Source organism: Ilyonectria robusta, assembly GCF_021365365.1.
Source record: "Ilyonectria robusta strain PMI_751 chromosome Unknown BGZ61scaffold_17, whole genome shotgun sequence".
Lineage (NCBI taxonomy): Eukaryota > Fungi > Ascomycota > Sordariomycetes > Hypocreales > Nectriaceae > Ilyonectria > Ilyonectria robusta.
The window spans coordinates 549,633-576,278 of record NW_025764451.1 but is presented as its reverse complement, the minus strand read 5'-3'; the positions used below and the strand labels follow the sequence as shown (position 1 = coordinate 576,278).

Sequence of the window (26,646 nt, the reverse complement as noted above, 5' to 3'; positions counted from 1 at the left end):
CTTAGCTGCGCGCTGCTATGAAGTCATTGTTGGCCGATAGCGGAATGTGGTATTTCCAGGGCTCCAGGGCGTGGAGGAGGAAATCGAACGGGGTATGGGTGTGTGTGGACGTGAAGTGGACGCTGCTGCTTGTATTTATGTACTGGGGCCTGTCCGGAGCTCCAACGAGTTGCGACCTGGACATCATGTTCATGTTCAGTGTGCTAAACCACCAAGCATTGCCATCATGACACCCGGTGCCCTCATGACCGGAGACGTCGAGTGCGCCGTTGAGTCGGCGCCCAAGAAGCCGGCCCAGGCCAACGGCTCTTGGTTCGACGTGCCAGTGCTCTCCTCCAAGGCCAACTCACAAGACGTCAACTCACAAGACGCCTCCTCACAAGATCCCTCCCACGACATTCACCAGCTCGAGGCTCTCCTCCTCGCCTGGGCCCTCCTCCTCTACCGCAACAGCAACGGCAGCCCCGTTCAATTCTCATGGAGTTTGAGCGAGCTCGGCGCCGCCACCACCACCACCTTTGAGGTCAACACGTCGACGCTGGGCTGGACGGCGACCGACTCGGTCAAGGTTGCTCTCGCCGGCATCCGCGAGTACTTGCGCCAGCAGCTCGACGCCGAATACCCCCTCGCCGCCGACCGCTACACCTTTTCCTTCAACGACGAGTTTGCCCCTGACGGCTCGTTCAGCCACCTGAAAGATGGCGACCACACAATGTCCTGGGTAAGATGACCTGCTAAGCTGTGACGCTGGGATGAGAGAGATTGAGAAACGCAGCGGCTAACACGAACGCGCTCACTTACAGGGCAACGTCCAGCTCCAAGCCGTCGTAGCAGACGGAAGCCTCTGTCTACGGCCTCACTGGCGCGAACCCCTTGGCGCAGAGTACCTCGCCACGCACTTTGTGCACTCGCTCGTCGAGATCCTCACCACGACGCTCGCCGACGTGGCCACGCCCATCAGCGCCGTCCTGGAGCTCGGCGACGTCGACCAGGCCGTCATCTGGAACTGGAACAAGGACGTGCCGCCCACTGAGGACGCCTGCATGCACACCCTCATCTCCGACATGGTGCGCCGCCAGCCCGATGCGCCGGCCATTTGCTCCTGGGACGGCGACTTCACTTACAAGCAGGTCGAGGACTACTCCGACCTGCTCGCCCACCACCTGATCAGCCTCGGCCTCAAGGCCGGCGATGTCGTGCCGCTGTGCTTTGAGAAGTCCCGCTGGACCGTCATCGCCCTCATGGCCGTCAACAAGGCCGGCGCTGCCTTTGTGCTGATGGACCCCAGCCAGCCTCTGCAGCGTCGCCAGGTCATGGCCGCCCAGGTCCACGCGCCCTTGATCCTCACATCCAAGAGCCTCGGCCCCTCTGGCATGGACACTGCTCCCGAAGCCCAGACAGTCGTCGTCGACGAGCCCACGCTGCTCTCGCTCGCTCAGTCCTCAGCGCCGCGCGGAGACCTCCCCGTCGTGCCCACCGACGCCCTGCTGTACTGCATCTTCACCTCGGGCAGCACGGGTATGCCCAAGGGTGTCATGATCGACCACAAGACGTACACGACCAGCGCCATTATCCGCAGCACGGCCATCGGCTACGCGGCCGACTCGCGCGCCCTCGACTTTACCTCGTACGCCTTCGACGTCAGCATCGACAGCATGCTGTGCACGCTGCTCCGCGGCGGCTGCCTGTGTATTCCCACCGACGACGACCGCATGAACGACCTCAGCGGTGCGATCCGAAGGCTCAAGGTCAACATGGCCAACATGACGCCGTCGGTGGCGCGCATCCTCGACGCCGACATCATCCCGTCGCTGCACAGCCTGGGCGTCGGCGGCGAGTCGTCCTCAGCGGGCGACATCGCCAAATGGGGCGAGCATACACGCATCGTCGTCGGCTACGGGCCTTCGGAGTGTACCATCGGATGCACCGTCAACCCCAGCGCCGCCGGCAAGCCGTACGTTAGTATCGGAGCCGGCACTGGCGCCGTCATCTGGCTCGTTGACCCGGCCGACCACAACAAGCTCGTGCCCGTAGGAGCCGTCGGTGAGCTGCTCGTCGAGGGCCCTGTTGTCGGCCAGGGATACCTCAACGACCCCGAGAAGACGGCCGCGGCCTTCATCGAAGACCCCCCGTGGCTGCTGGCGGGCGGCGGCGGCGTGCCCGGGCGATCGGGACGTCTCTACAAGACGGGCGATCTCGTCCGCTACGACCCCGACGGCGAGGTCGGCTTCATCTTCGTCGGCCGCAAGGACACGCAGATCAAGCTGCGCGGCCAGCGCGTCGAGCTGGGCGAGATCGAGTACCACGTCAAGAACCTCCTGCCCGGCACCGAAGTGTGCGCCGAGATCATTGCGCCCCAGGGCCAGGGTAAGGAGTCCATGATTGTGGCCTTCATCTCCGACCGCGAGGCAGCCAAGCCCGAGGATGCCACTGCCGAGGCGCAGCATCTCGAGCTCTCCCCCCGTGTGCGCGAGTTGGTCGCCGAGCTGGACGACAAGCTGTCCCAGGTGCTGCCCATCTACATGGTGCCGTCGGCGTATATTGGCCTCAACAAGATCCCCATGCTTGTGTCCGGCAAGACGGACCGCAAGTCGCTGCGTGCCCTCGGCGCAAAGGTGCCCCTTTCCACCGCGGCCTCATCAACCACCACCATCACCAAGCCCACGACCGAGACTGAGATCTTCCTGCGTGACATCTGGTGCCGTCTGCTCGGCCTCGAGGAAGACCAGGTCAGTACCACGCACAACTTCTTCATGCTCGGCGGCGAGTCCGTCCTGGCCATGAAGCTCGTTCCCCTGGTGCGAGAAAAGGGGTACGCCATGACCGTCGCCGACGTCTTCAACCGCCCCAAGCTCGTCGACATGGCCAAGGAGCTGAAGCGCGAGGATGCCGCCGCGCAGGTCGCCATGGAAGTGCCGGCCTTCTCGCTGCTCCGCGCCGACATGGACCGCGAGGCCATCTTCGCAGAAGCCGCCGAGCAGTGCGGCGTTGATGCAGCCGTCATCGAGGACATTTATCCTTGTGCGCCCATGCAGGAGATCCACGTCGCCTTCTACACGCGCTCTACCGAGAATTACGTCGCCCAGCGCGTGGCCGAGATTCCCAAGGCGGGTTCCGTCGAGAAACTCCAAGCCGCCTGGGACGCCGTGGCCGCCAAGAGCGCTGTCCTACGCACGCGCATTGTCGAGTTCAAGCAGCACGGCTTCATGCAGGTCGTCATCAACCAGCCGACACAGTGGCAGGCGGCCAGTTCCAGTCTAGATGCCTTCCTGGCGGACGATGCCGCCGTGCCTATGACGCCCAGCACGCCGCTGTGCCGCTTTACCATTGTCCACGACGAGGTGCTCGACAAGCGCTACTTTGTATGGACGGCGCACCACGCCATCTACGACGGCTGGTCGATAGATCTGATCCTCGAGCATGTCAAGGCTGTCTACGACGGTCTCACCGTGTCGCGTACTGCCGAGTTTAAGCACTTCATCCGCTACCTGGCAGATCCCAAGCGCGCGGAGGACTCTAGGGAGTACTGGCGCACGCAGCTAGAGGGCGCAACTGGACCTCAGTTCCCAGCTCTGCCGTCGCGATCCTTCATCCCTGAGCCGGATTCTCTCGAGGAGCGTTTCATCACCATCGACCAGTCTGCGCGGTCCGAGGCCACCATTGCCACGGTTATTCGCGCCGCCTGGGCGCTGGTTGCTTCTCAGTACACCATGAGCGACGATGTCGTATACGGAGAGACCTTCTCTGGCCGTACTCTCCCCATTCCTGGCGCCGAACAGATCGAGGGTCCTATCCTGGCCACTGTCCCCGTCCGCATCCGTGTTGACCGCGCTGCTACCATCCAGGAGTTCCTCCAGTCCATCCAGGAGCAGAGTGTCCAGCGGGCAGCCCACGAGCATCTCGGCATCCAGAACATCCGCCGTCTGAGCCCCGACGCCCAAATCGCCTGCGAGGTCATGATGGGTCTCGTCGTCCAGCCCGCATTGCCTGAGGCCCCCGAGCTCTCAGACGAAGACCTCCCTCCGTTCCGCTCCGGAGACCAGGCTCTCGAGGCCCTCCACTTCAACTCGTACCCCATCATGATGGCGGCGTCGCTCGAGAAGTCTGGCTTCCGCCTGGTGGCCAGCTTCGACTCGCGTATCATGAGTCCTGCGCGAGTCAAGAGAGTACTGGCCCAGTTCGACTGTGCCGTATCTCAACTCCGCGGCGATCAGACACAGTCGCTGAGCGCCATTACCTGCGTGAGCAGCGATGAGCTGAGCGAGATCTGGAACCTCAACAAGGCGGCGCCGCTCTCGCCTTCAAGCTCCCTCGCTAGCGGAGACAGGTATCCCATCATCCGGTACGTTCCCTGGGTTGTGCACCCCAGCAACGTCAACCTGCTCGTGCCCGTTGGTACCGTCGGCGAGCTGGTCCTCGAGGGCGTCGGCGAGGCTGCTGAGACCGAGGCCCCTGAGTGGCTCACCAGCGGTGTTGAGGGCATTGCCGGTCGCCAGGGCAAGCTCCACCACACTGGCGATCTCGTCAAGTATGCTGATGACATGAGCTTGATCTTTATGGGCCGCAAGGAGACCATGACCAGCATCGACGGCCATGTCATAAACCTCACCGAGACCGACATTGAGCTGGAGAAGTTCCTCCCTGCCAACACTGCCGTCGCCAGTCAGCTTATCCTCCCCAGAGGTTCAACTGGCCAGACTCCCATGGTCATATCCTTCGTCCAGGAGAACCCTGCCGCCAACGCCCAGATGCTTGACCTCGGCATTGATAACACCGAGTCTCTCCCATTGTCGTCCAACATCTCGATTGAGCTCGCCACCGCCATCAACGGCCTCAACAAGGCCATGATGGAGACCCTCCCCCCTTATGCTATTCCCTCCATCTGCATCCCCGTCGCCAAGACCGCAGGCAGCGAGTCAATCGATGTCAAGACTGTCAGCAAGATGACCGAGCAGGTCACTCTCGCACTCGTCACCCAGCTCCGCAAGTCCTTTGCGAACCTTGAGCGGGTCATCTCCGAGTCAATCACCATGACCCCCAACGAGCGCGCGCTTCTCCCCCTGTGGGCCAAGTTCCTGGCCATCGACGAGGACAAAATCTCTCTGGATGACAACTTCTTCCGCCTGGGCGGTGACTCCATCGTCGCCATGCGGATGGTCTCTGCCCTGCGCCGCGGCGGTTACCGTCTGTCCGTGGCGGACATGTTCCAGAACATGAAGCTGCGCGACATGGCCAGCGCCATCATCAACAGCAACCCGGCGCCTGAGAAGCCCGCCAAGGTCTACTCTGCCTTTTCTCTGCTGAACTCGCGAGATGTCGAGGCTTTCCTGGCCGAGACTATCCGACCTGCCCTTGCGGACTCAACGTGGAAGATCCAGGACGTCCTGCCCGTCACCGACACCCAGCAGCGAGACGTCAAGTCGTCGATTGTTGCGCCCAGGAGCTCCATGCAGTACAACATGCTCTACCTGGAAGAGTCGATCGACACCTCGCTGCTCCTCGAGAGCTTCAGGTCCCTCGTGGCTCAGCACCCTATCCTGCGTACCGTCTTTGTCCAGCACGAGGCTCAGACCCTGCAGGTGGTGTTAGAGGACATGACTCTGCCCTTTACGGCGCTCGAGACCGAGGAGCCTGTGGACAAGTTCTGCAAGGAGCTCGCTGAATCCGACATTGCCAACGATACCGCCTTCGCCCTCGGCGCGCCCTTCCTGCACATCTTTGCCGTCCACGGTGCGAGCGAAAAGGCCTTGATGATTCGCATCTCTCACGCCCAGTATGACGGTGTTTCCCTGCCTGAGCTCCTGCGCCAGCTCGAGCTGCGATACCGTGGCGAAGAGGTCCCCGCCTCGACCCCCTTCAACAGCTACATGCAGCATTTGGACGAGAAGCGTACCGAAAACCTCAAGTTCTGGCGCAACGTGCTCGAGGGATCGTCGCCAACCGAGATCATTCCCGCCGCGGATGCCGGCACCAAGACTGCCTTCATGACCAAGCCCGTCGACGTCTCTGCTCGCTCTCCCGATACTACTTTTGCCATGCTCCTCAGCGCCGCCTGGGCCAAGGTCATGGCTCGCCACCTCGGCATCTCCGATGTCACCTTTGGAAACATTGTCTCCGGCCGTAATGTCGAGCTCGAGGGCATCGACGGCATCATGGGACCGTGCTACCAGTACATGCCTGTTCGCGTCAAGTTCGAGGACAACTGGACAGCGACCCAGCTGCTGGACCACGTCCGCAGCCAATACCTCGAGGGCAGCCAACGCGCAACCGTCGGCTTCCAAGAGCTGCAGAAGGAGTGCAGCTGGTCCGAAGAGAGCACCTTCTTCGGATCGTTCGTGAACCACCTCGACAAGGAGTTCTTTGACGAGGTTCCCTTCGCCGGCACCAAGTGCCGCGTTGACTACTCCATCCCCCACCCCGAGCCCGCGACTCCCCCGCGCGTGGTGTCGTATGTGGAGGCTGGCAACACCTTCGTCGGTATCGAGGCCGACGAGGAGCGCCGGGAGTTCTGGGAGGCCAGACTGGAGGAGCTGGCTGTTGCCGTGGAAGGATTCGTGACGAATCCTGAGGCTATGTTGTAAATGGGATTTGGGCATTTTAATAGCGATGGGTTTATAATATCTTAAAAGGAGTGTTTATATTGTCATGTACTTATGTCTATTTAGTATTGTTTTAGTAAGAATATTTTTATATCTTGACCTCTGAATCCGTATGATCGATCTAAGTGACAGTCATGAGAGATGACAAGACAACCGTGAGCAGCTGCTACGGCTACAAGCTAGCTTTCCGAGAAGCCAATACGGCTATGTTCGGCTACGGCCGGATTCCAAGGAGGGGCAAAAGAGGGGCAATGAGCATCATTTTTCGTCTCGAAGGGACGGACCAGATGAGCCCTGGAACTGCAGCGTGACCACAAGAAAGGCGAGTCTTGAAGTCTGGTTCTGCTGTACTCACGCAGTATACCCTGCTACTAATACTGTAATATATCGCTTGCTTGGCGTTGTGCAGGGTTCTACATCTTATGCAGATGAGATCTCCGAGGACGGAGTGAGGCTCGTCGAGATCCACCATGTGGATTATCAATCTTATCAGATGCAATGGCGCGGTGGCACCATCCTTAAAACGAGTCTGTCCACCTGTATTTAAGAAAGCCGCGAGCTAAAAAATGCACTTAAAAGCTCTCTGCCGTTAACCGCTTGCCACTGTCGTAACTAGTTGCAGAATGCGAAACATGCGCGGTATAAATATCAGCCTGAATCGGGCCATGCGCGCCATTCCGCGCTCTCTCATCCATACCCGGCCCGCCAGGACAATCTCACAAATGGTTGCCAAGATGGAGCATGCGCATCTCCCCAACACGTGCCAGTACACGGCCAAGACTGACAGGGGAGACTATATTGTCCAGGTTGCCTGGCCTCTTATTTGGGGCGAGGACCGTGTCCCGCACAAGGAAGAGCCTGTCAATACCATGTGAGTAAAGGCCGCATCTAGTTCCAGGCACATATCTGACTTAATCCAGTTACGTTGTTGATGGAAATGCCTATTTCTTCACAGCGGTGGATGTTACTCGCCGTACGGAATTCACCCATCAGGAGCGAACAGTTGTAGTTGGAATCGGCTATCCCAACAAGACGTGTGTCTACGACCACCGCAGAGGCCCTGATCTCACTCCGCCAACCGCAGATGGCAAATATGATATCCCGCTCGATGCGTTTGGACAACCCCAGGACCATCTTCAATTCGGCGAGGCGTCCATCTTCCTCGACACCATTGAGAACACCATTATGCCCCATGTCCAAGACACTCTTTTCCCCAAAGCGCCACTGAACACTGGTCGCAAAGCTCTTTTCGGCCACTCATATGGCGGAATCTTCGCCCTGAACACACTCTACACCAAGCCGGAGCTCTTCAACACCATTATTGCCGGAAGCCCCGTGGTCTGGTGGAACTACAGCTCCATCATCAAGGAGCAAGAAAAGGCATTCCTCGCACGAAAGGACACCATCGACAAGCCCCCAGCGTTGTTGATGACGTATGGATCGGCAGCGTCGGAGCTTAAGATGACACCAGGCGAGCCTGACGAGTCATTTGCCAAGAGGAAGGCCTGTTCCGAGGCGGATCAGATGGAGACGAGGGTCAAAGAGATGGTGGAACGTTTGGGAAGCTCGCCAAATATCAGGAATATCTGGACGTGGAAGTTTGAGGGCGAGGACCATGGAAGTTCTGCCGTGACGGGAGTTCAGCACGGAATCATCAAGTTCCTCTGTGAAAAGCATATTGGTTAGACAAATTAGATCAGTCATAATTTTACTGGTCCTCAAGTGATACGATTTTCCAGGTCCAACAATTTTTTGTTGCTGCTGTGATGTCACTGATGTGTAGTAACTTTTACTATCTGATGTTACTTCTTGAGATTCCAAGACGGTAACCTGGCTAACTATCACCAATCCATATCTTTCTCGACCTAAATATAGCCAAGGACCCTGTTTACCGCATTTGCTGGGGTCGGCGAATACATGATCAAAGCCAACTGGGGAGCTTGAGCAAGATCCTTGAAAGTTGGCCGAACATGGCCGACGATCATGCAGGCTACGCTTTAAGATGACATATTCGTACTTTGCACGATTGGCTCAGTAGCTAAGCAACCATTGTATGGAGAGACGCCCTTTGCCACTTCTTCAGCTGCGTGGTTAATTGGCTGCGTGAAAGCCGACGGATACGTTCCGGTCGGGACGGATGCGGGCCGGTTAGATCCACAACCGTATCAATCATCAACCCCTCTGGAGCAGGGATGTTATCAAGGGCGCGTCATTATTTACATGAAGTAGATAGGTTCTTGATTCATTTCTATATATTGAGGAGAAGAATATCTCGTGCATTGGTTCGCCATCCGAACCTCCAGTTGTCTCAATACTCGTATCCTGTTTGTCATCGAGTCGAACAGCGCAATGAATGGAACAACAAGGACACGTCCGCAGCCCGCCCAGCGCGTGGCCCAACAACCCGACGATGTTTGGTAGGTTAAAGTGGTTCTGTATAGTCTGTTGAACAAATCTAATCTTACATCAGGTCTATTGTGAATGACGCAGCATCCAAGTCTCCAATTCAACCGGTCGTCAACATGGGCCAGGGTTTCTTGTACGTGCCTTTATCACCGTCTCTCAGCTTGGCAATGGCAAACGCTAACAAGCTCTCAGTGGCTATAACCCGCCGGATTTCCTCCTTGACGCAGCCAAGGACGCCCTGAATCGAGTTGACGCAAATCAATATTCCCCTACCAAGGGCCGCATCAACCTGAGACGGGCAATTGCAAGCCACTATTCTCCTTCCTTGGAACGAGAGATCAACGCTGAATCCGAGGTGATCATCACAACTGGCGCGAACGAAGGCATCTTGAGCGCATTCATGGCCTTTATCGAGGACGGGGATGAAGTAATTGTCTTCGAGCCGTTCTTTGATCAATATATCTCAAACATTGAGATGGCTGGTGGTACTGTCAAGTATGTCCCGTTGATCCCGCCAGCTCGCGGAGATGTGGAAACTTCGACTTCGGGGGACTGGTCCATTGATGTGGACAAACTGGAGCGAGCATTCTCATCCCGAACGCGTATGCTTGTTCTGAACTCGCCTCATAATCCAGTCGGCAAAGTCTTTTCGACAGAGGAGCTCACTCTCATCGGAAATCTCTGCGTCAAGCATAATACCATCATAATCGCAGATGCCGTGTATGATGCATTGACCTACATCCCCTCGAAAAGGATGGCAACCATTTCGCCCGATATCTGGAACCTGACATTGACGGTTGGATCTTCGGGAAAGACCTTTTACGCCACGGGTTGGCGAATCGGCTTTCTCATCGGCCCCGACGATCTGATCAAATACGTTGCCGCAGCGCACATGCGCATCTGCTACTCAAGCCCGAGCCCGTTACAGGAAGCCTGTGCGGTCGGTTACCCACTGGCTACGAAACTAGGATTCTGGGAAACTTGTCAAAGGGATATGCAATCCAAGATCAAACGCTTCGTCGAGGTGTTTGAAGAGCTAGGTCTTCCGTATTCGGCGCCTCAGGGCGGCTATTTTGTCATGGCCAACTTCTCGCGCGTCAAAATCCCTCAAGGCTACGAGTTCCCACCGCATGTTGCTTGTCGCCCAAGAGATTTCAAGCTTTCTTGGTTCTTCATTGTTGAACTTGGGGTAGCTGCGATTCCCCCAAGTGAATTCTATCTGCCGGAGAATGCACATGTGGCTGAGAATTACTTGCGATTCGCAGTGTGCAAGGAGGACGCTGTGTTGGAACAGGCAAAGGAGAAGCTGAGGGGCTTGAGTAAATATATAGTCTGAGATGCTTACAATATTGAACAAAGTTAGTTTCACGTAATGGAACCTCAAGTTGAATAATAAATCGAATAAGATAGTATCAAGCGGTGAGGGTGCCCTAGTACACACATACCCAGAGGGGGGACTAGAAGCTCAACAGTAAAAAAAAAATACCAACAATCGTACTAACAATACAGACCATATACCCAGTCCATTCAAAGGTCAACAATACACTCAGACAGACTAAGGTTTCTAGTCTAACTGGTTACCTTTCCCGATACCTTTATGAGCTGCAGGTAACAGCTGTATCTGAATAAGATAGTATTTTATCATCACCGTGGATCAAAGCTTGAAGGCCCATAGAGAGCTTTCAAGTAAAGTGCTGACCGAGGGTATGAATCTGCGTGTGCAAATAGAAATAGCTGCGAGAGTAAATAGCACTACTAAAAAACAATCTATCTTAAATCGAATGGCGACTATGAGTGTCTGCTTTAATTGAAGACGTAATCTTCAGTGGCCCACCTGCTTTGGTGCAGGACTTGCAGTCGAATCTTCGGGGACACTAAAAACCTTTCCAGGATTCATTATCCACCTGGAAACAGTCAGCATAAAAAGCTTTCACTCCGATTGTTGATGGCTCACTTTGGATCCAAAGCCTGCTTAACCAACTTCATTGTGTGGATGGTGTCGGGGCCGAGTTCGTTAACCAGAGAGTGCTAGAATATCAGTTGGGAGTTCAGAAAGAGTGATATTCGAAAATCTTACCATCTTCCCCATGCCAATTGCATGCTCGCCCGAGACAGTTCCTTCCATCTCTAGAGCGCGATCCATCATCCGGTGAATGGCCTTTTCAACTTTTGCGTGAAGTTCTGGATTCTTGGCATCGTACATCAACGCCTCGTGAAAATTGCCATCCCCGACATGTCCCACGACGCTGGCAAAAATTCCTAATTGATCTCCCTCCTTCTTGGAGATTTCGACGATCTCGGCAAGCCTAGAGATGGGCACGGCCACATCTGTCGACCAAATGGAATGTCCTTCAGGTTTGATCGACGTCATCGTCCACAAGGCCTCTTTTCTCGCTGCCCAGAGACTCGATTCCTCGTCCTTATTCTTTGCAAAAAAGTACTTTTGGGGGTTGCTTGACTGGATGGTATTTCTCACCTGGGAGATGTCCCCATTTACTCCCTCCTGTGTCGGCCCAGAAAACTTGAGGAAGAGGGACGGGCTTTCATCCCAGTTAATTTTCCGAACCGCTTCGCTTCCATGCCGGTTGATGATGCGCATCTGAACGTCGTCCATTAGCTCTATGGCGGCAAGTGTAATACCCGACCGGATGAGTTCTGAGGCCGCCGAAGCAGCGTCAGCGATGCTCGCAAACGAGACAACAGCGACACCGGTTTCCTTTGGCACAACTGCAAGCTTGAGAGTGACTTCGGTCACAATTCCCAGCGTCCCCTCGGCGCCGACAAACAGGGAGGTCAGATTGTAGCCAGCAGACGTCTTCCGCGGTCGTCGCCGAGTTTTGATTATTTGGCCATCTGCGAGCACGATTGTAAGGTTGATGACCCAGTCCTTCATGGTGCCGTATCGGAACGCATTGGTTCCACTGCAGTTTGTAGAGACCATTCCCCCTATAGTTGCCGTTGGGGAAGGGTCTAGGGGCAGGAAGAGATTCTCGTGCTCGATCTTTCTGTTGAGATCCATCCAGTTTACACCAGGTTGCACCACAACGTCCATGTCATCAGGGTGGAACGTCACGATCTCATTCATGAATGTAAGATCAATGACTATTCCACTGTATGGTGATGAAAAATTCCCTTCAATGGAGGAGCCGGCACCGAATGGCACTTGAACTATCAGTCCCTGTGGAAGCCGTCTAGCCTGGGGGCAACATACCTATGGGCACGTTGTGTTTGTTGCAAATGGCTGCAGCAGTGGATACATCCTGGGTGCTTTTTGGATACACAATGGCCACACCGCGACCTGATGAGTTGCAACTTGACCAGTCTGAATAACCGTGAGTCTCAATATCGTCCTGATCGTAGCTGACTGCATCGTCTCCGAGGGCAGCGTGTATCTCTCTGGCAGCCTGCGAGTGTGTGGGTCAATATTCCGTGGCACCATGGCTCAATTTGACAGAGGATCTTACCGCGAGCATGCCATTTCGATCAGCGTAGCGCACCTTTGATAAGCCTTTGGACTCGGGGACGTCTGCACGACTCTGACCGATGGCGACTCCAGCCACAAAGACTAAGGACAGGGCTCCGAAACCGGCTAAGCGTCTTGGGGTGTCACTTCGCACATTGGACTTGACTGTATATGGCCGGGCGGATGAAAGTCTCTCATGCAAAGGCCTTGCAATAAAAGACTTTGTGAGCTGCCTGTGGCAGGCCCTCAAGTTCGGCTGGCTCACAACGCGATGCATTATGTGTCTCTAACTGGTGAGTATGAGCCGTCCCTGTGTGATGAATGAAAACTAACCCAGCATTTGCCATTCCCAGCAAAGGCACGTTTGGCTCATGCCTACCGAGATAAGACACATCGATGAGGAGACCCTTACTTCGTCGGCTATTGCCCCGCGGACCGGATCACGCGGGTTACATCCGACGGATACAGCCCGGAATGTGCCGCGTGTTATCGCGCCTGATAACGAACACGGTTCAGTGGGTCTGGTGGCGATTCAGCTGAGGGGCAGATTATACTGTGATGGGCTTCAATGATAACATTCGAGCTGCAACTCTTGGAGCAGGTAAACCGGTTTCATGGAAAGTGGGTAGCTAGAAGCGATTGGAGATCAAGATCTTTGGGATTTTGAGTAAAAAATTGGGTATGTCTTTGGTGTTCGTCCGTGGTGTCTCTCTGATGTTTTATCTTGGCTACGAGCCGCAAGGTCCTATTCTCCCACTTGAGCAATTATATTTGGCGCAGGAGGCAGCCATAAGCAATGAAACAAGACATATATTCCAGGTAATTCATATTTAATTCCGGGTGTCAGGTCCATTCTACATCTCTCCATTCTCTAAATCCTCCCCGTACAGAGATGATTCAAGTCCAGGGTAGGCTGTTGGCTACTGAACACTGAGAAATCGTCCTACTGGCAATCTCAGGGTCCAGGCTCTTGACACACGGGGACATGGGGATAGAAATGATCTGTAATTTTGGATCTGACGAGATCCGCTAAAGATCAACCCGCGAGAAACTGAACCATATCTAACCGTCACTTGACAAACCTGCATCTTTGTGGATAACATCCTGGCCCCTGTTCCCATCTCTTTTTCAGGGCGCGGGGTATCCTGTTTGTATCTTAACGCTAATCCTCTCTGGGAATTTGAGGTTATGGCGTAAGTCAGTCAGATAAGGCAGCATCTACTCCGTTCGAGTTTCACTGTCACCTTTACACACCAACTCTGTCATTCCTCGCCCTAGCTCTTTGGCCATTACCACAATGGAGACATACGAGCCCCGAGATGAGAGGCCGCTGAAACGCACGCGTCAAGCTTGCGACTCGTGCCGGTGCGTGTATTCGCGATACTACTAGGATGGAGCTGATTGTATGGCAGACGGAAGAAATCTAAGTGTTCAGGAGAGCGACCTGTCTGCGCCACATGCGATAGGCTGCGGCGGTCATGCTCTTACACGCTCGAGCACCATTATGCGTTTTATACGGAACAAGATCAACCTCGGCATGGTTCCCACGAAAGCAGAGACGTGCGTCCGTGTTCAGGACACTCCGAGTCAGAAAGAAGATGGGTAACATGCCCCTCCTAGCCCCATTGACAGCTGAGGCTGAGATCAACATATAGCAGGATCGCATAGAGTCACTAGAGTCAACCCTGGCCGAGGTGGTACAGGGCCTAAGAAACGGCATATCGCCGCATACGCCATCCACAGTTCGGCGGCAGCGCCGGCCTCTCGCACCTAACAGTCCAGCTCCGTCCCAGTCAACTACAACAGCCGCGACAGGAGCAAAACAGTCCCCACTTATTTCTTTGGTAGCAAGGCCTGTAATGCCGTCTTGGGACGTTGTCACTTCCATGGCACAGGTCTACCTGGTATACTGTGACTCTCAGCCCCTCCCATTATTTCATCGAGAGACTTTCGTGTCATCGTTCGTGAGGCGTGACTCTGAGGTAGTGTATGCAGTCCTGGTGCTGGCCTCCAATTTCTCCGAAAAGTTCCCGCCCAGTGGACACGACTATGGCATTGACGTCAAGGAGTTCGCCGATGCTGCTCTCCAATTGGCCATGTCCCGGGTGGTTTCACGACGCGTAGAGTTATCAACGTTACAGACGTTGGTCTTGCTGGCTTTCTACGAACTGAATAGTAAGCACCTCTTCTGTACACTTTTCTTCTTTGGCTTGACTAACACCCTGCAGACGGAGACCTAGACCAATGCCGAGTGCACTCTTCTATGGCAATGACACTGGCTCAGTGCGCACAACTTCATCGAGACATGCCCGGTAACAAGAACCAGCAGATGGTGGACGAACGACGGCGGTGCTACTGGAGCATCGCTCTTCTCCATCGTTTACTTGGAGAACAAGTTCCTACCTACTCCGACCAGTCAACGCAGCAGATTGTCTTCCCCATGAGTGCCTCCTCCCCTCCGGCTGTTGCAGCAAGTCCGGAAGGCCAGCGTCTAGCGATCTCTATGCGTCCAGATGAGGAACAAGGCATTCTGTCCGTCGTTCTTAGGTTGAGCGAAGTGTGGTCCATGGTGCAGATCTACGTCAAGGGCCAAAGATCGCCAGTGCGCGGTCTTGCCCCGTGGTCTCACAAGTCCGAGTATTCCAAGGCACTCTCGGCGCTGATGGATCTTGGACAGAAGCTCCCCCCAATCCACAGATATCGCTTTATCCGCCTGTCGAGCATTACAACTGAGGAGCTTGAAGAGTCTAGGGAATACTGGGGTCCCTGGTTTCTCAGCCGCTTTTTGTACCACACGTCCATGTGCATTCTCAACCACCCAATTCTCATTATGCTGCAGCTGCAAGGTAGTAGAGACGTGTCAGAGGTGTTTCTGCAACAAACCTTCTTCTCTCTATCACATCACACTTCGTGGATCCTCCACTTCATCGAGTTTCTGGACTCTAGACAATTTTATGTGTCGGATCCTGTAATTGGCTACTCCGCGGCGGTGGCGGCAACGATAGAACTCCACCAGAGCTTCCTGGAAGAAGAACAGTCAGCCCGAAATAAGAAGAAGCAAGGTTACGATCAATGCCTGAAATTAATTCTAGACATGCGCCATCAGTGGCCACATATGGAACATATTGTAAGATCCAAGAAATGCCACCAGTCGTTTGCATGCTAACATGACCAGGCCAAGAAGTTGCAAAGTCTTGCAGAAACAATGTCAGTGTCTTACGAGACTACCATCACTCGTCAAAGTAACAACATCTGCATTGACATCTCTGGCTTCTTTGGAATCCTGGACTTTTCCGCATTTTGTTCCGCAGCTAGGCCGACGAATATAGAGAACTCTATGTTTGGGTCTACATTGGCCTTTCACCCAACCCTCCAGCCTCAGAATCAAGCTAATCTTGAGCGCTTGCCATCGATTACGGCCATAGAGCGCACTGCAACGTCGACAGAGCGGGCCAATGCTCTTGCAATGGTCAATGACCCTGCTCCCCAACCAGATACAGTTCATGAATCGACCAATTCCCAAGCCACTAGCGATGTCATGTTAATGCCGGCTGATCAATTCAATGAGTTGCTGCTTCCAGCTGATCAATTCTTCGGTGGCTATGCTCATGATTCTTGGGAATTGATGCTGGGAACGTCGTCCTCCGTACATAATCCGTTTGTTTGAGAATGTGTGGCGAGAAAGTAGGCTGTTTTGTACATGACGTGTATACTATACTGTCGAGTTTAGCCCCATAATGACTCTCTTAACCCTGGCGATGCTTATGGCTAACGTGTAGTCTCTTTGTCAAGGAAGTGGACGGATTCATATTTGTCTGGTAGCTGTGGTTCCAGAATACAAGCTGCATTAAAGATGGAGCTGCTTGTTTTCAGGCTGAATATAACAGCCACAGTTAAAGCTTGTATACGAACACCCGACTCTCGACGTTTTTCATCTGCGTTTCGTCCCTTGATGAATTGCACCAGTGTCTGAATTAATGGTCAGCCTTGAGGAGGGATTTTGAGACCGTTCAAACTGACAATCCATTGAGGCATATGGCGGTATTTAAAGACGGACATCGATAGTAGTAGAGCCTATATGCGGCATCATCCGACGGGTCTGATCTCCATTCCTTCGGTCAGGCTCGGGCCGTGTCCGATCCGTGACAGCCTTAACGAGCTCCGCAGATTTGGAAGCGGAGTCACCAATTTGGTGTTGATTTTGAGAAATAATAAAACAAATCAACAGAAAAATCAATAGAAAGTATCATGACTATTGATCTGCGGAGTGTCAATAATTAGTATGAGAGGTCTAGTGAGACTCACAAGAATCGCAAGCACACGGCTTCTTGGCACTACCTAGGCCCACAAGCAGCTTCAACGCCGCCTAGGACTTGCACAGGAAATAATCACATTCTTCGGCACACTTTAAATGGTTTTTAGCTCTAGATGTCTCTGCTTTAGTGCCTCCCTCGAACTTGAGTATCAATATTCACCATCCCTCACAGTCTAAAAAAGGTTCCGGTATCATTAAACTGCCTTTAGTTATGCTAAAATGCAGGGAATGAGCGTTCTTGCTTAATCTGTAATTGATGCATTTTGATGCACAGCCAAAGAGTGGATTCGTATGATCCTAACTTTTATCTATTATGGGATGTAAAATAAAGACGATAACATTATTATTAGGGGATAATACTTAAAATCGTTATTCCCTAAACTGCTGTATTAGACGTACTGTTAATAATTGTCTTTGGATTGGAGTTTGTACTTGTGTGTGCAAATAGCAATACTTTTTGGGATTTGGATGTTGTTTATATATGAGGCTTTACTACCACTGATGCCCTCAATCACACGATGGTAGAAGGCAAAGCGCCATCGTCATGTAGTCCCGAGATGCAAGTAAGGTGGCTATCATGCAGGGGCTTCCTAGCGGGTTGCACTATCTGGGTACAAAGCGAGTTGCCTGCAACAGTATGCCTCTGGAAATGCCCGTGGCTCTCGCCCAAGCCCAAACTACATGTGAACAAATTGCTGTCCTGGCTTGATCTTCAAATGTGTCCTAGCTGCGAATGCCGAGTCGAGGTGGCTGAGGGGATGCTACTGGCGAAGCCAGTTACGGCATAACTTACAGGGCGATCAATTATTTTGCAATTCTTGTAGTACAAGGACCATATATGACGGAGGCATTTGAATGTTAGTGTACATGATACCTTGCATAACCTCAGAGAGTAGCTGAAACGATGGCTGAACGCATTGTGTGACCACCAGGGATCATGGCTGCGTTGATACACCAAGTTACAAAACCGCATATTGAAACCAGCAACATGATCTGGCGCCTATAAGGGCTGGCGGGTTGAGAAACATACTTCCCGGTTGAGAAGGGCGGGGGGGCCGCGATATTTAGACTGTGTGCCCGGGTGCGCAGCTCATCAATCTGCTTGCGCACGCTGACAGCAGCATCGCCATTGAGCAGCACGCCATTCTCCAACGACCGACCCTGGTGCAACATGTTGCGCTGCGTCGGCCACAGGTACGACGTGCCGAGGTACGCAGTGCTTCCGTCGGCAATGATGGCGTTCCAATGCGGGCGTGGCTCCCACCAGCTCGAGTCCTCGAGATGCAGGTTGGGATAGCGTGCCAGGGCATCCGTCAAGAGTCGAATTGAGACGGGGTCCAGCTCGCGGACTTGTATCGTGACGTCGACGCCGCTCGCCACGCGGTCGAGGAGCATCTCTGTCATCACGGGGTCGACCAACTCCGACAAGCTGACCATCAGTTCACGGGCGGCGCCACGGATTAGGGCGTCTTGCACGCGACTTATATAAGTCAAGCCGGCGACGGGGTCGTTAATGACGACCCCGTGGCTCGCGAGCTCAGCGGCAAGCTCAGCGCGGCGTTCGGGGGATGCATCGCCACGAATGGCCTCGTCGGTGTACCGCCGGAATGAGATAGCCGCAGTCGGGGGCAGTTCGATAGAGAAGTCGGCTTTGTTGATGGGCCATGTGTCCATGACGGCGCCGGTGCTGAATAACACGCGGTCATCAATTACGATGCCCTTGGCGTGCATCACCTGGCGAGTTGGGCCGTCGGCGCCGGTGAAGGTGTCGACCTGAATGTGATTGTCGTCTAAGATCTGGATATAGTTGCGGAATGCCGGTGTCTCCTGGAAATCGGTCGGGCCAAGCTTGGAAACGACGATGGCCATCTCGGCATCCGGGTTTTGGCGCCGGAAGTCCACCAGGGCGGAGAGCACACCGCGGGCATCGCCCTGATTGCTCATCGAGAGGTTGAGCAGCGTCAACCGTCGCGGCTTTCCCCTTGCAGCATCTGGCTGCGCATGATCGCGGATGAAATCTTCGAACACGGCGAGGTGGCCGGCGCCGTTGGTCAACAGCGGCATCTCGCCGGCCGGAAGACTGCCGAACAGTGGGTCCTGGATCGGCCCGCCGTTCGGGTCGGCCCCGACGCTCGTCGCCCGGCTGCGGAGTTGATCCTCGCAGAATAAGAACCTGTCGACGTCGAAGCTGGCGCCAAAGTCGAGCGATTCCACTGTTTCGTATCGCGGGGAAATGTCGCCTGGCTGGATGGAAATGCACTGCGAGATGCCGCTGCGATCTACGCCTGTCGCCATCAATCGGCCGCTGTCGCTGACGCCGATGGTATACGGCCCTTCGAGCTCACGGCCAAGCAGCCGAGCCTCAAATCGATGACCAGACCGGAGCGGCATTCGTACTTTGGCCTCAGATGCCAGCGGGGCCATACGCACGATGCCGTGCTTTACTGGGCCCAACTTGTGCTCGCCTTCGGCACTTGGGAATCGCACACGTGTCGCCTTGGTGCCAGTCAGGGTTCGTGTACGCGCTGGATTACGTGGATCCGCCAGTTTGAGAATCAGAATCGCATCTGAGGGACTGGTCATGGCCTCGAGCGAAATGACACGCCAGTATATGCCATCGAGGATCGCCGGCCGGCCAGTGAAGCACTCAATTCGCATGTCTCGGTGCATGGCTCGCTGATCGCGCAGCAGCAGCTCGCCCTTGAGGCTCACGCCTACAATATCGTGAGGTAGGCCATCGTATTCGATTGGCACAGGCGCGCGAGCCCGCTCGGCGCGCAACCGCTGAAACGGTGGAAGCATGGGATAGAAATGACCACACCAAGTATTCAACAACTCGTGCGGTTCCGCAACAATAAGTTCGCCCTGATTAGCATGGGCAATTGTGAACAAGACGACGTTGATCTAATCCAGCCCTGTCACCAGCAAGCCGCAGACTATATACTCGGCGCCTTTCGCTCCTCTTCTCCTCATTTCTCACGATCGATCGCGCTATGCCCTAAGTACGTAGGACCTGAGACATGCCGTGATCGACATCGGCCTAGCGCTTCACCGCCGCGGCTTCAGCTCTGCGGCTGCAGGAAGGCGTCATGGCGTACAAGTACTCCTGTGACCAAGACAAGTACTGTCGCGTGCCTAATGGACTCCAGTTCTTGCACTACGACCCGTGCCGTGCCGTGTGTTGCTGCATCAGCCGTGGCGGGGTTGGGAATGGAGGCTTGTGCCTCACTGCGTCCCAATGTCTTTGACCAGTAAGAGCGTGGCACCGAGGAACCGACGTGTAAAATTGGTTCATGGCTGCCAATAACTGCATGCGGTGAAATATCACAACAGCAGATGCCCCTGACCATCAAGTCTGGCCAACTTCGCCAATCCGAGCACAGCATGTTAGGTCTTGTCTTGCACCACGTACCGCCTTTAAGAACCTTTACCACCGTGTTCCGCCTACGATGCAATGACCGCACGACTGGATTGGATGATGATCAGTTACGCAGATGGCTGCTTTTAGGCCCCGGAATGTGGCAACCTAAGTTTGGCCAAATCCGGGCAGGATCACCACAGCCGACTTGAGCTGATGATAGACCAGTCTTTGAGCTTAAATGAGTCGGGAGTTCTTGAGCCAATGCAACGAAGTCGCTCGGTAGCTACATACTCTGGGAGAGTCACTTATTTATGAGTGTGAACCACTTGCGGTGGTGCTACGTCAGTGGCGAGATATTGGAGACACGGCACACATGCGCCAAACCTTCTCATCCACTCGTTGCTATTACAACATTAGTTCTGAAACTCAGCTAGAAGCCTCTCGTTTGCGTGTCCACGGGGCTCTTTTAGCTGCGTTTAATGTTATCCTCACTGTGTGACAGCTTGATCGCCATTGTGTTCGGATAAGTAACCTTCCACCAAGCTGGTCGGATATAATTGTGGCCGAATACAAAGACTGGAATGAAATGTGCAAATGATTCAGTAATGAACGGCATTGTTTCACGTGATGCTCTCCGCTTTTTGGTACAATTGCAGCCTTCACATCATTTCCATGATTCCCCGCAGTGATGTAGCCCCTCCATTATCCATCTTCCCTCCGACCGCAAGGAATTATGTCGTCGATCCACCGTTACCGCGTCTTAGCTGAGTCTTGGACCAAGTTTGAGATTGGCCCATTAGCATCGCCGTAGTTCGTACAGCGGGCGGGTAGAGCGTTGAGGATATGCCGGGCGGCCAATCCCAACCACAGGCCATCGTGGATAAACCCACTCAGCGGAAGATCTACTACACGTGTCGCAGCTGTCGCCGTCTGCTGGTGCGATGCACAGTCGACGAAAACCCACCTTGTTGGCAATGTGAAACTGACGGCAGGGAGTGTGTCATTGAAGAATATCCCGGCGACCGCGGGAGAGCGGCTCGATCTTCACAGGGAAAGGATAAAGAAGGTAACAAGCAGCCAAGGTACTTCAAGTTGTATCCTAATTCTGGTGTCTCAAATGTTTGACCTGGGAGCTTGACTAATACAGTTCTTCATTCCCGCCAGGTACCAGGTGCTGGATCAACAAGGGCGTCAACTGAGGCATATTCCTGGGTCTTATCAACAGCTTGCCTTGTCTGGAGATGCTGTGACTCATTCACCTTCTTTGCCATCCCCGCAAAGTTTTTTTTGGTTCAAACCTAAGGATAGTCACTGGGCAGATGACGACTGCCAGGCTTCTATCCTGACCGAGGTTGCGGCTGCTTCGCAAGATCCGGCTTTGCTGCATCTTGACGCACCAATAACAGCCGTTCGTTATACGGCATTGTCAGGGCAGCCACCGTCTCCAATTTACTTTCCGAGTGAAGATAGTCGCCCGCCAACTGCTCCCTTACGGGGATGCAGCAACTTTCTGGGACAGGTACCCCAATCATACAACGAGAGTTCGAAGCCCCCTCGAGCCGAGGAAGACAACCTTGAAAGCAGACTCGTCAATGACTATAACGGATCTGCCACGAATGCTATAAGCCAGAATTATTTTGATTGGCCAGTCAATCCTGGGTTCCCAACCCATGATCTTCATCAAACCGGCGAAGATGGAGTATCGACCTCGTCAACCGCAACAATGGAAGAATTTACAAGTGGCTACAACTCTCCCAATGCTGAAATGAGTCGGATTTCAGGTCCATCATCGCAACGCCGCCCTAACGGTGGCAGCCTGGATGTTGAGTCGTCAGATGCGCAATCTTTGCTGCAAACCCCTGATGGAATAATTGCTTTCAATTTGTCTGCCGCATATATCCAAGAATCAATGTATAAGCCTGAGGTCTGATGGCGTGGTGATCTTGGAGGCTGACTGGAAATCCACGAGTTTCGGTTGACACTCACCGGGCTTTCCGTTGGCGTTATCATGACCACCGAACCTTTCTCAAATTGAATCAAGGTTCTATGCTTAGTTTAACTTCTCGTTCTTTCCTGCTCCTCAATCTTAGATAGGCCAATCTGCGGCACGCTTTCATTGCAGAGACCCTGGGGCAGCCCTTCACACTTATACATCTCCCTCAGGCCATTTGGTAATGAACCTTACAAATTAGGTATAGCGTGCTTTGGTGCCTCAGGTACGATATAAAATGCCTGAGCTCTGCTGAGTTAAGTTCCAATGAACGCCCATCATCTATCTACTCATCAATATTACTGCTCTCTGTTAAAACAATTCCACCGCCATGGTCAACGTCGCCGGTAGAAGCAGAGGCTGTGCGACGTGTCGCAAACGTAAAGTCAAGGTACGAATATGAATATGCTGCTCATCCATTCTCTACTCGTTAACAGCCTGTACAGTGCGACGAATCCGTCCCAGAATGTCTTCGATGTCTCAACATGGGCCTGCGTTGTCCAGGCGCGCGGACCGAGTCATTCTTTGTGCATGCCGTATCAAGTTCGTCATCGTGTCGCCCTCTTGGTATTCCAGCTCGTAGTCTGGTTCCTTCGCCACGATTACCGGGGCCGCAGCCGTCCAGTGCCAGCGCCTTGGACCAGCTGTTTGTTTCCCATTTCATCGAGACTTTCTTCGGTCCCATGAAGCCACCGCCAATTCCCAACATGCCGCCTAAAACATGGCTGCACGAGCTTCCTGCGTTTCTAGCTTCTCCAGGGCCAGATTTGGTGAAGCACGCTATTCGCGCAGCATCGATGCACAGCTACGGCAGTTTCACTGATGACGTTTCCATCAAGACAGCAGCGTGCAAGTGCTATGCCAAAGCACTGCAAGATCTCCAATGCCTGCTGTCATGTGAGAGTATCTCCTTTGCCGAGGGCGTTGTGTGTGCAATCGTCATGCTCATTCACTTTGAAACCCGGGCTGGCACGAGCCAGAGAGCATGGCTTCAGCATATCAAGGGGGCTGCAAAGCTGCTCGAAGCAGGAGGGCCGGAACGTTGCCGCAGTGGATTCATGCACCACATGTTCAGCCATTTGCGTCTTCAAGTGGTTGGTTTAATCCGACGGCCATTGCTCTTTTGGACTCTATATTGACGCGGTATCCAGTTTATTGCCGCCATGGCCGAGAACGAGGTCTCCGCTTTCGCATCGGAAGCATGGATGACAATCCCTTTTGAAATCTATCCGAAACTGGTCTTCGATCAACTTATTGATGCTCTTTTCGGAGTTCAAAGATGCCTTTCAGTGGCGAGCCAGTTAATTAGATCAGCGGAGCACGAAGCTTGTGAGCTGGTAACGAAGCTTGACAAACTTCTACAAGACGCCATGTTCCAAATGCATGAGTGGTGGTCTGGATGCATATCGAGCGGCGTCTTTGGACAAACGAAACTGATGGAAGGATCCAATTCCAGAACGGAATCAATTTTTTCTGTGGATTTAAAGGAACCACTGCTACCGTTTACGAATATTCCAGCAGCAGCCTTATCCTCCCTCTACGACGCGGCTAACCTAATCATATTTCGTCTGTCACATCTCGTGTCTCCTTCAGCAGCTTTATATGATATGCGCATTCAAAAGCACGCACAATCCATCTTGTCAGCATACCATTTCATCATTGCAGCATCTGGACCCGCACCAGATCGTGGGTCAATCATGATGGTCTTGCAGTTGAAGGTCGTCAGCCTTTGGAGTTCGTCTTCACAGCAACGAGCCTTGGCTCTGGAGATGCTACAAGGGGAAAAGGTACAAGGCGGAGGGCTTTCAGATGTCGCAGCGGTTTCGCACGAGTACTTCGCCGATGTAGCCGCTCACATCCTGCAGCACTACTCTGGCAAATGAAAATGTGGTCCCGTCATGTTTCCTCTCCTTCTGATATCAACCGCAGCTCACCACATAAATTGACGCAAATTATTAACAGAAACTCTCTTCGGTCGACACCATGCAAGGGTTGTTGCCACGCAAACACATTACGTACACTGCAACCAACACACTCCGGCGACATTAGATTCAAGGCGTGGAATACGGTCATACGAAGAAGGGATGAGTGTTTCGACAAGCCCCATCATAACACTAATCCCGCGGCTAAACCAGAAGTCGTTAGCTTTGCGACTTAGCGGACTTCCCTCGTCATCACCCTCATCACACGCCTTTCTGGTCTAAATTACTGGTCAGTGTATGAGTCGTCAGCCGCAAATTGCGAAGAATGTAGTGGTGCTGCCTGATAGTGCAAGTGTAACCAAATCCTGGAATATCGTGGTATTTAAACCCAAGCATCGACGCCCATTATCTTTGTTTTGACAGAATAAACTCAGTCTCATGAGCACGCCTCAACATATCCTTCTTATCACCTCAACCAACAATGAAAATCGTCATCATCGGCGCTGGCATTGCAGGATGCACAGCTTACCTCGAGCTTCGAAAACACATACCAGAAATTTCGTCTATAACGATATACGAGGCACACGATACCAACAAAGACACGGATGCTCATCAACGCGAATCAGGCGGTACACATTCATCCACCCTGCTTGTCGGCGGCGGACTAGGCATTGCGCCAAATGGCCTGGGTGTCCTGCAACGTCTTGATGAGGACCTCCTTCGAGACGTTACACGCAGCGGCTATGTCACCTCGCACTCCAACTTGAAGGACAAGAATGGAAATGTACTCATGCGCATCGAACCTAACGGGCCAAACCATGACAAAGATGCTGGTCCTGCTGCGCATATGCATACCGTGGCATGCAGTCGTCATTTGCTTTGGCAGAGTCTGCGCAGTCGTATCCCGGACGAACAAATTATCAACAAACGAGTGCTGGACGTTACCGCCAACGCTGACGGCAGAAATACTGTTCGCTTCGTTGATGGTAGTGATCCCGTCGAAGCTGATCTGATCATCGGGGCGGATGGAGTCCGATCCATTGCGAAGAGGGCTCTCTTCCCAGAATCTGGAGAAGACTTATATCCCCCGAAGTATGAGTAAGTGAGGTTTCGCCTCCCGCCTCCCGTCGCGCGTGAACCGCAACGGTCAATGGATGCCGTGTCGAGCTGACCATTGCTTCCAGAGGTCTTGTCGGCATTGGCGGGTTTGTCAGCGCCGCAGACGTTAAATATTGTGTCGACAAAGGATCCATGAACTTCATTTTTGGAGGAAATGGCTTTTTCGGCTACTTCTTCTCCGACAGCTGCTCCTCCGATCCTCAACGTGACTCACCCTTTCACGTCTCGGAGCCGGGCGATTCCCTCGCCTGGTGGTCCACCTATGAGATCAAGGACTGTCCCGACGGCAAATGCATTGACGTCGACGATGTGGTTTCTCAGCTCCGTGACAGACATTCCCAGTGGAAAGACCCCGTGGTCCAAAGGATCCTCAAATCTCTTACAGTCCAAAACATGTATCCGACGTGGACCTCGCCGCAGCTTCCAACATGGGAGCGTCATGGGGTTGTCTTGCTCGGAGATGCTGCGCATGCTCTCCCCCCAACGTCAGGCCAAGGTACATCACAGGCATTCGAGGACTGCGAGGCATTTGCTCTCTTGTTAGCTCGTCACCTTGGAAAAAGGAATGAGGGACATTACTCGACTGAGCAAGCGGCATTGAAACAGGCAATCAGCAGAGCTGGGAAGCAGTATGTGGCTCTGCGCCAGCCACGCGTGAACGAAATTCTGAAAGCTGCACAGAAGATGCAAAACTCTAAGCGCAATATGGGAGTCATCCAAGAGTATGCAATGTACGCTTTCATGAAAGTTTTCGGTATTTGGCAACATTCTCAACCTCTCTAAACCAGCGCTTACATCGTCACAGGATTGTTTCCCAGTCTCTTCACAAAGTCAATTCGCAAAGTGGCTGAGTATAATATTGCTGAAGAGGTGTCCCGTGTGCTCTCATTGGAACACTGAGTCCATTACGCTGTTATGTAGTGGTCGGTCTGGACCTAAGGGATATATCGGTCGAAGGGTTTTGTTGGCCGATAGGTTAGGGCGTCGTCTTGAGGAACTCCCATACGCTTCGAAGGGAACATTGCTGCGATGCTACCCTCACTATACTCGCTCGCCTTAACGGTGATGGTAAGGATCTTCGTTCTAATCGTGCTTGGAGCAATAGAATTACTGCAATACCTTGATTGCATATTCAATAACGACCGTCTTTGTTGTCCTAGACTCCGTGATGTGCCTTGCGTCTATCAGAAATAACTAGATAGAATGTCCTATTTACCCCCTCACGCAGGTAGTGGTTAGTATGCAGGGCTTTCAAATGACAAGCCTGCGTACAGAATCTCGTAGACGTTAAGTTCGACGGAAGAGAGGCCTTTTCGTCGCTGCCCGGCGAGCTCTGATACATTAAAGCTTCACTCGCTGCCATTCCTTTGACAATACTCCACGGGGTTGTGCAAGGGGTTTCTCTTTAGCGGTGGGATACTGCGTGGTACCAGTCTGACATTGAAACCAGGCTCTGGAGGCTGAACTATTG

General features: G+C 53.5%; 9 protein-coding genes across 9 annotated transcripts; 7 read left to right on the top strand and 2 right to left on the bottom strand.

Annotated features, from left to right (window-relative positions):
• Positions 1-226: 226 nt before the first annotated feature.
• BGZ61DRAFT_535403 (uncharacterized protein) lies at positions 227-6,581 on the top strand (the record flags this gene model as incomplete). The annotated part of the gene is made up of 2 exons (XM_046254271.1): positions 227-721; positions 804-6,581. The coding sequence occupies 2 exons, from the start codon at positions 227-229 to the stop codon at positions 6,579-6,581; spliced, it is 6,273 nt and encodes a 2,090-aa protein (XP_046101158.1).
• Positions 6,582-7,333: 752 nt separating this feature from the next.
• On the top strand, positions 7,334-8,285 carry BGZ61DRAFT_481022 (Alpha/Beta hydrolase protein; the record flags this gene model as incomplete). Its single annotated transcript, XM_046249258.1, has 2 exons — positions 7,334-7,470; positions 7,520-8,285. 2 exons carry the CDS (start codon positions 7,334-7,336, stop codon positions 8,283-8,285), a joined length of 903 nt encoding a protein of 300 aa, XP_046101157.1.
• A 663-nt stretch (positions 8,286-8,948) lies between these two features.
• Positions 8,949-10,341, top strand: BGZ61DRAFT_358504 (pyridoxal phosphate-dependent transferase; the record flags this gene model as incomplete). The annotated part of the gene is made up of 3 exons (XM_046240969.1): positions 8,949-9,016; positions 9,070-9,138; positions 9,198-10,341. The coding sequence occupies 3 exons, from the start codon at positions 8,949-8,951 to the stop codon at positions 10,339-10,341; spliced, it is 1,281 nt and encodes a 426-aa protein (XP_046101156.1).
• Positions 10,342-10,657: 316 nt separating this feature from the next.
• On the bottom strand, positions 10,658-12,923 carry BGZ61DRAFT_456570 (uncharacterized protein). The gene is made up of 6 exons (XM_046246535.1): positions 12,802-12,923; positions 12,470-12,754; positions 12,217-12,409; positions 11,083-12,167; positions 10,960-11,033; positions 10,658-10,909 (listed from the first exon to the last, which is right to left on the bottom strand). Exons 2-6 carry the CDS (start codon positions 12,743-12,745, stop codon positions 10,828-10,830), a joined length of 1,710 nt encoding a protein of 569 aa, XP_046101155.1. The 5' UTR covers positions 12,746-12,754; positions 12,802-12,923; the 3' UTR covers positions 10,658-10,827.
• Positions 12,924-13,765: 842 nt separating this feature from the next.
• BGZ61DRAFT_481019 (uncharacterized protein) lies at positions 13,766-16,135 on the top strand (the record flags this gene model as incomplete). Its single annotated transcript, XM_046249257.1, has 5 exons — positions 13,766-13,833; positions 13,881-14,028; positions 14,127-14,643; positions 14,697-15,595; positions 15,644-16,135. The coding sequence occupies 5 exons, from the start codon at positions 13,766-13,768 to the stop codon at positions 16,133-16,135; spliced, it is 2,124 nt and encodes a 707-aa protein (XP_046101154.1).
• Positions 16,136-17,854: 1,719 nt separating this feature from the next.
• BGZ61DRAFT_282258 (uncharacterized protein) lies at positions 17,855-18,877 on the bottom strand (the record flags this gene model as incomplete). Its single annotated transcript, XM_046238472.1, has 1 exon — positions 17,855-18,877. A coding segment is annotated over one exon (1,023 nt), but the record flags the coding sequence as incomplete, so codon positions are not given.
• A 1,977-nt stretch (positions 18,878-20,854) lies between these two features.
• On the top strand, positions 20,855-21,412 carry BGZ61DRAFT_66433 (uncharacterized protein). The gene is made up of 2 exons (XM_046256965.1): positions 20,855-21,210; positions 21,309-21,412. Exons 1-2 carry the CDS (start codon positions 20,988-20,990, stop codon positions 21,341-21,343), a joined length of 258 nt encoding a protein of 85 aa, XP_046101152.1. The 5' UTR covers positions 20,855-20,987; the 3' UTR covers positions 21,344-21,412.
• A 1,053-nt stretch (positions 21,413-22,465) lies between these two features.
• BGZ61DRAFT_358534 (uncharacterized protein) lies at positions 22,466-24,017 on the top strand (the record flags this gene model as incomplete). Its single annotated transcript, XM_046240973.1, has 3 exons — positions 22,466-22,525; positions 22,581-23,228; positions 23,286-24,017. The coding sequence occupies 3 exons, from the start codon at positions 22,466-22,468 to the stop codon at positions 24,015-24,017; spliced, it is 1,440 nt and encodes a 479-aa protein (XP_046101151.1).
• A 520-nt stretch (positions 24,018-24,537) lies between these two features.
• BGZ61DRAFT_535397 (uncharacterized protein) lies at positions 24,538-26,075 on the top strand (the record flags this gene model as incomplete). The annotated part of the gene is made up of 3 exons (XM_046254270.1): positions 24,538-25,154; positions 25,241-25,929; positions 25,981-26,075. The coding sequence occupies 3 exons, from the start codon at positions 24,538-24,540 to the stop codon at positions 26,073-26,075; spliced, it is 1,401 nt and encodes a 466-aa protein (XP_046101150.1).
• Between the last annotated feature and the right edge of the window lie 571 nt (positions 26,076-26,646).

What these genes read in the sequence shown, in the direction of transcription:
- BGZ61DRAFT_456570 (XM_046246535.1), bottom strand. Translation starts at nt 12,745, where the DNA reads ATGCATCGCGTTGTGAGCCAGCCGAACTTGAGGGCCTGCCACAGGCAG. An exon ending in ATCGAAATGGCATGCTCGCG is followed by an intron (nt 12,410 to 12,469) that starts GTAAGATCCTCT and finishes ACACACTCGCAG; the next exon opens with GCTGCCAGAGAGATACACGC. An exon ending in CAATTGGCATGGGGAAGATG is followed by an intron (nt 11,034 to 11,082) that starts GTAAGATTTTCG and finishes CTGATATTCTAG; the next exon opens with CACTCTCTGGTTAACGAACT.
- BGZ61DRAFT_66433 (XM_046256965.1), top strand. Translation starts at nt 20,988, where the DNA reads ATGCCGGGCGGCCAATCCCAACCACAGGCCATCGTGGATAAACCCACT. An exon ending in ACAGGGAAAGGATAAAGAAG is followed by an intron (nt 21,211 to 21,308) that starts GTAACAAGCAGC and finishes CATTCCCGCCAG; the next exon opens with GTACCAGGTGCTGGATCAAC.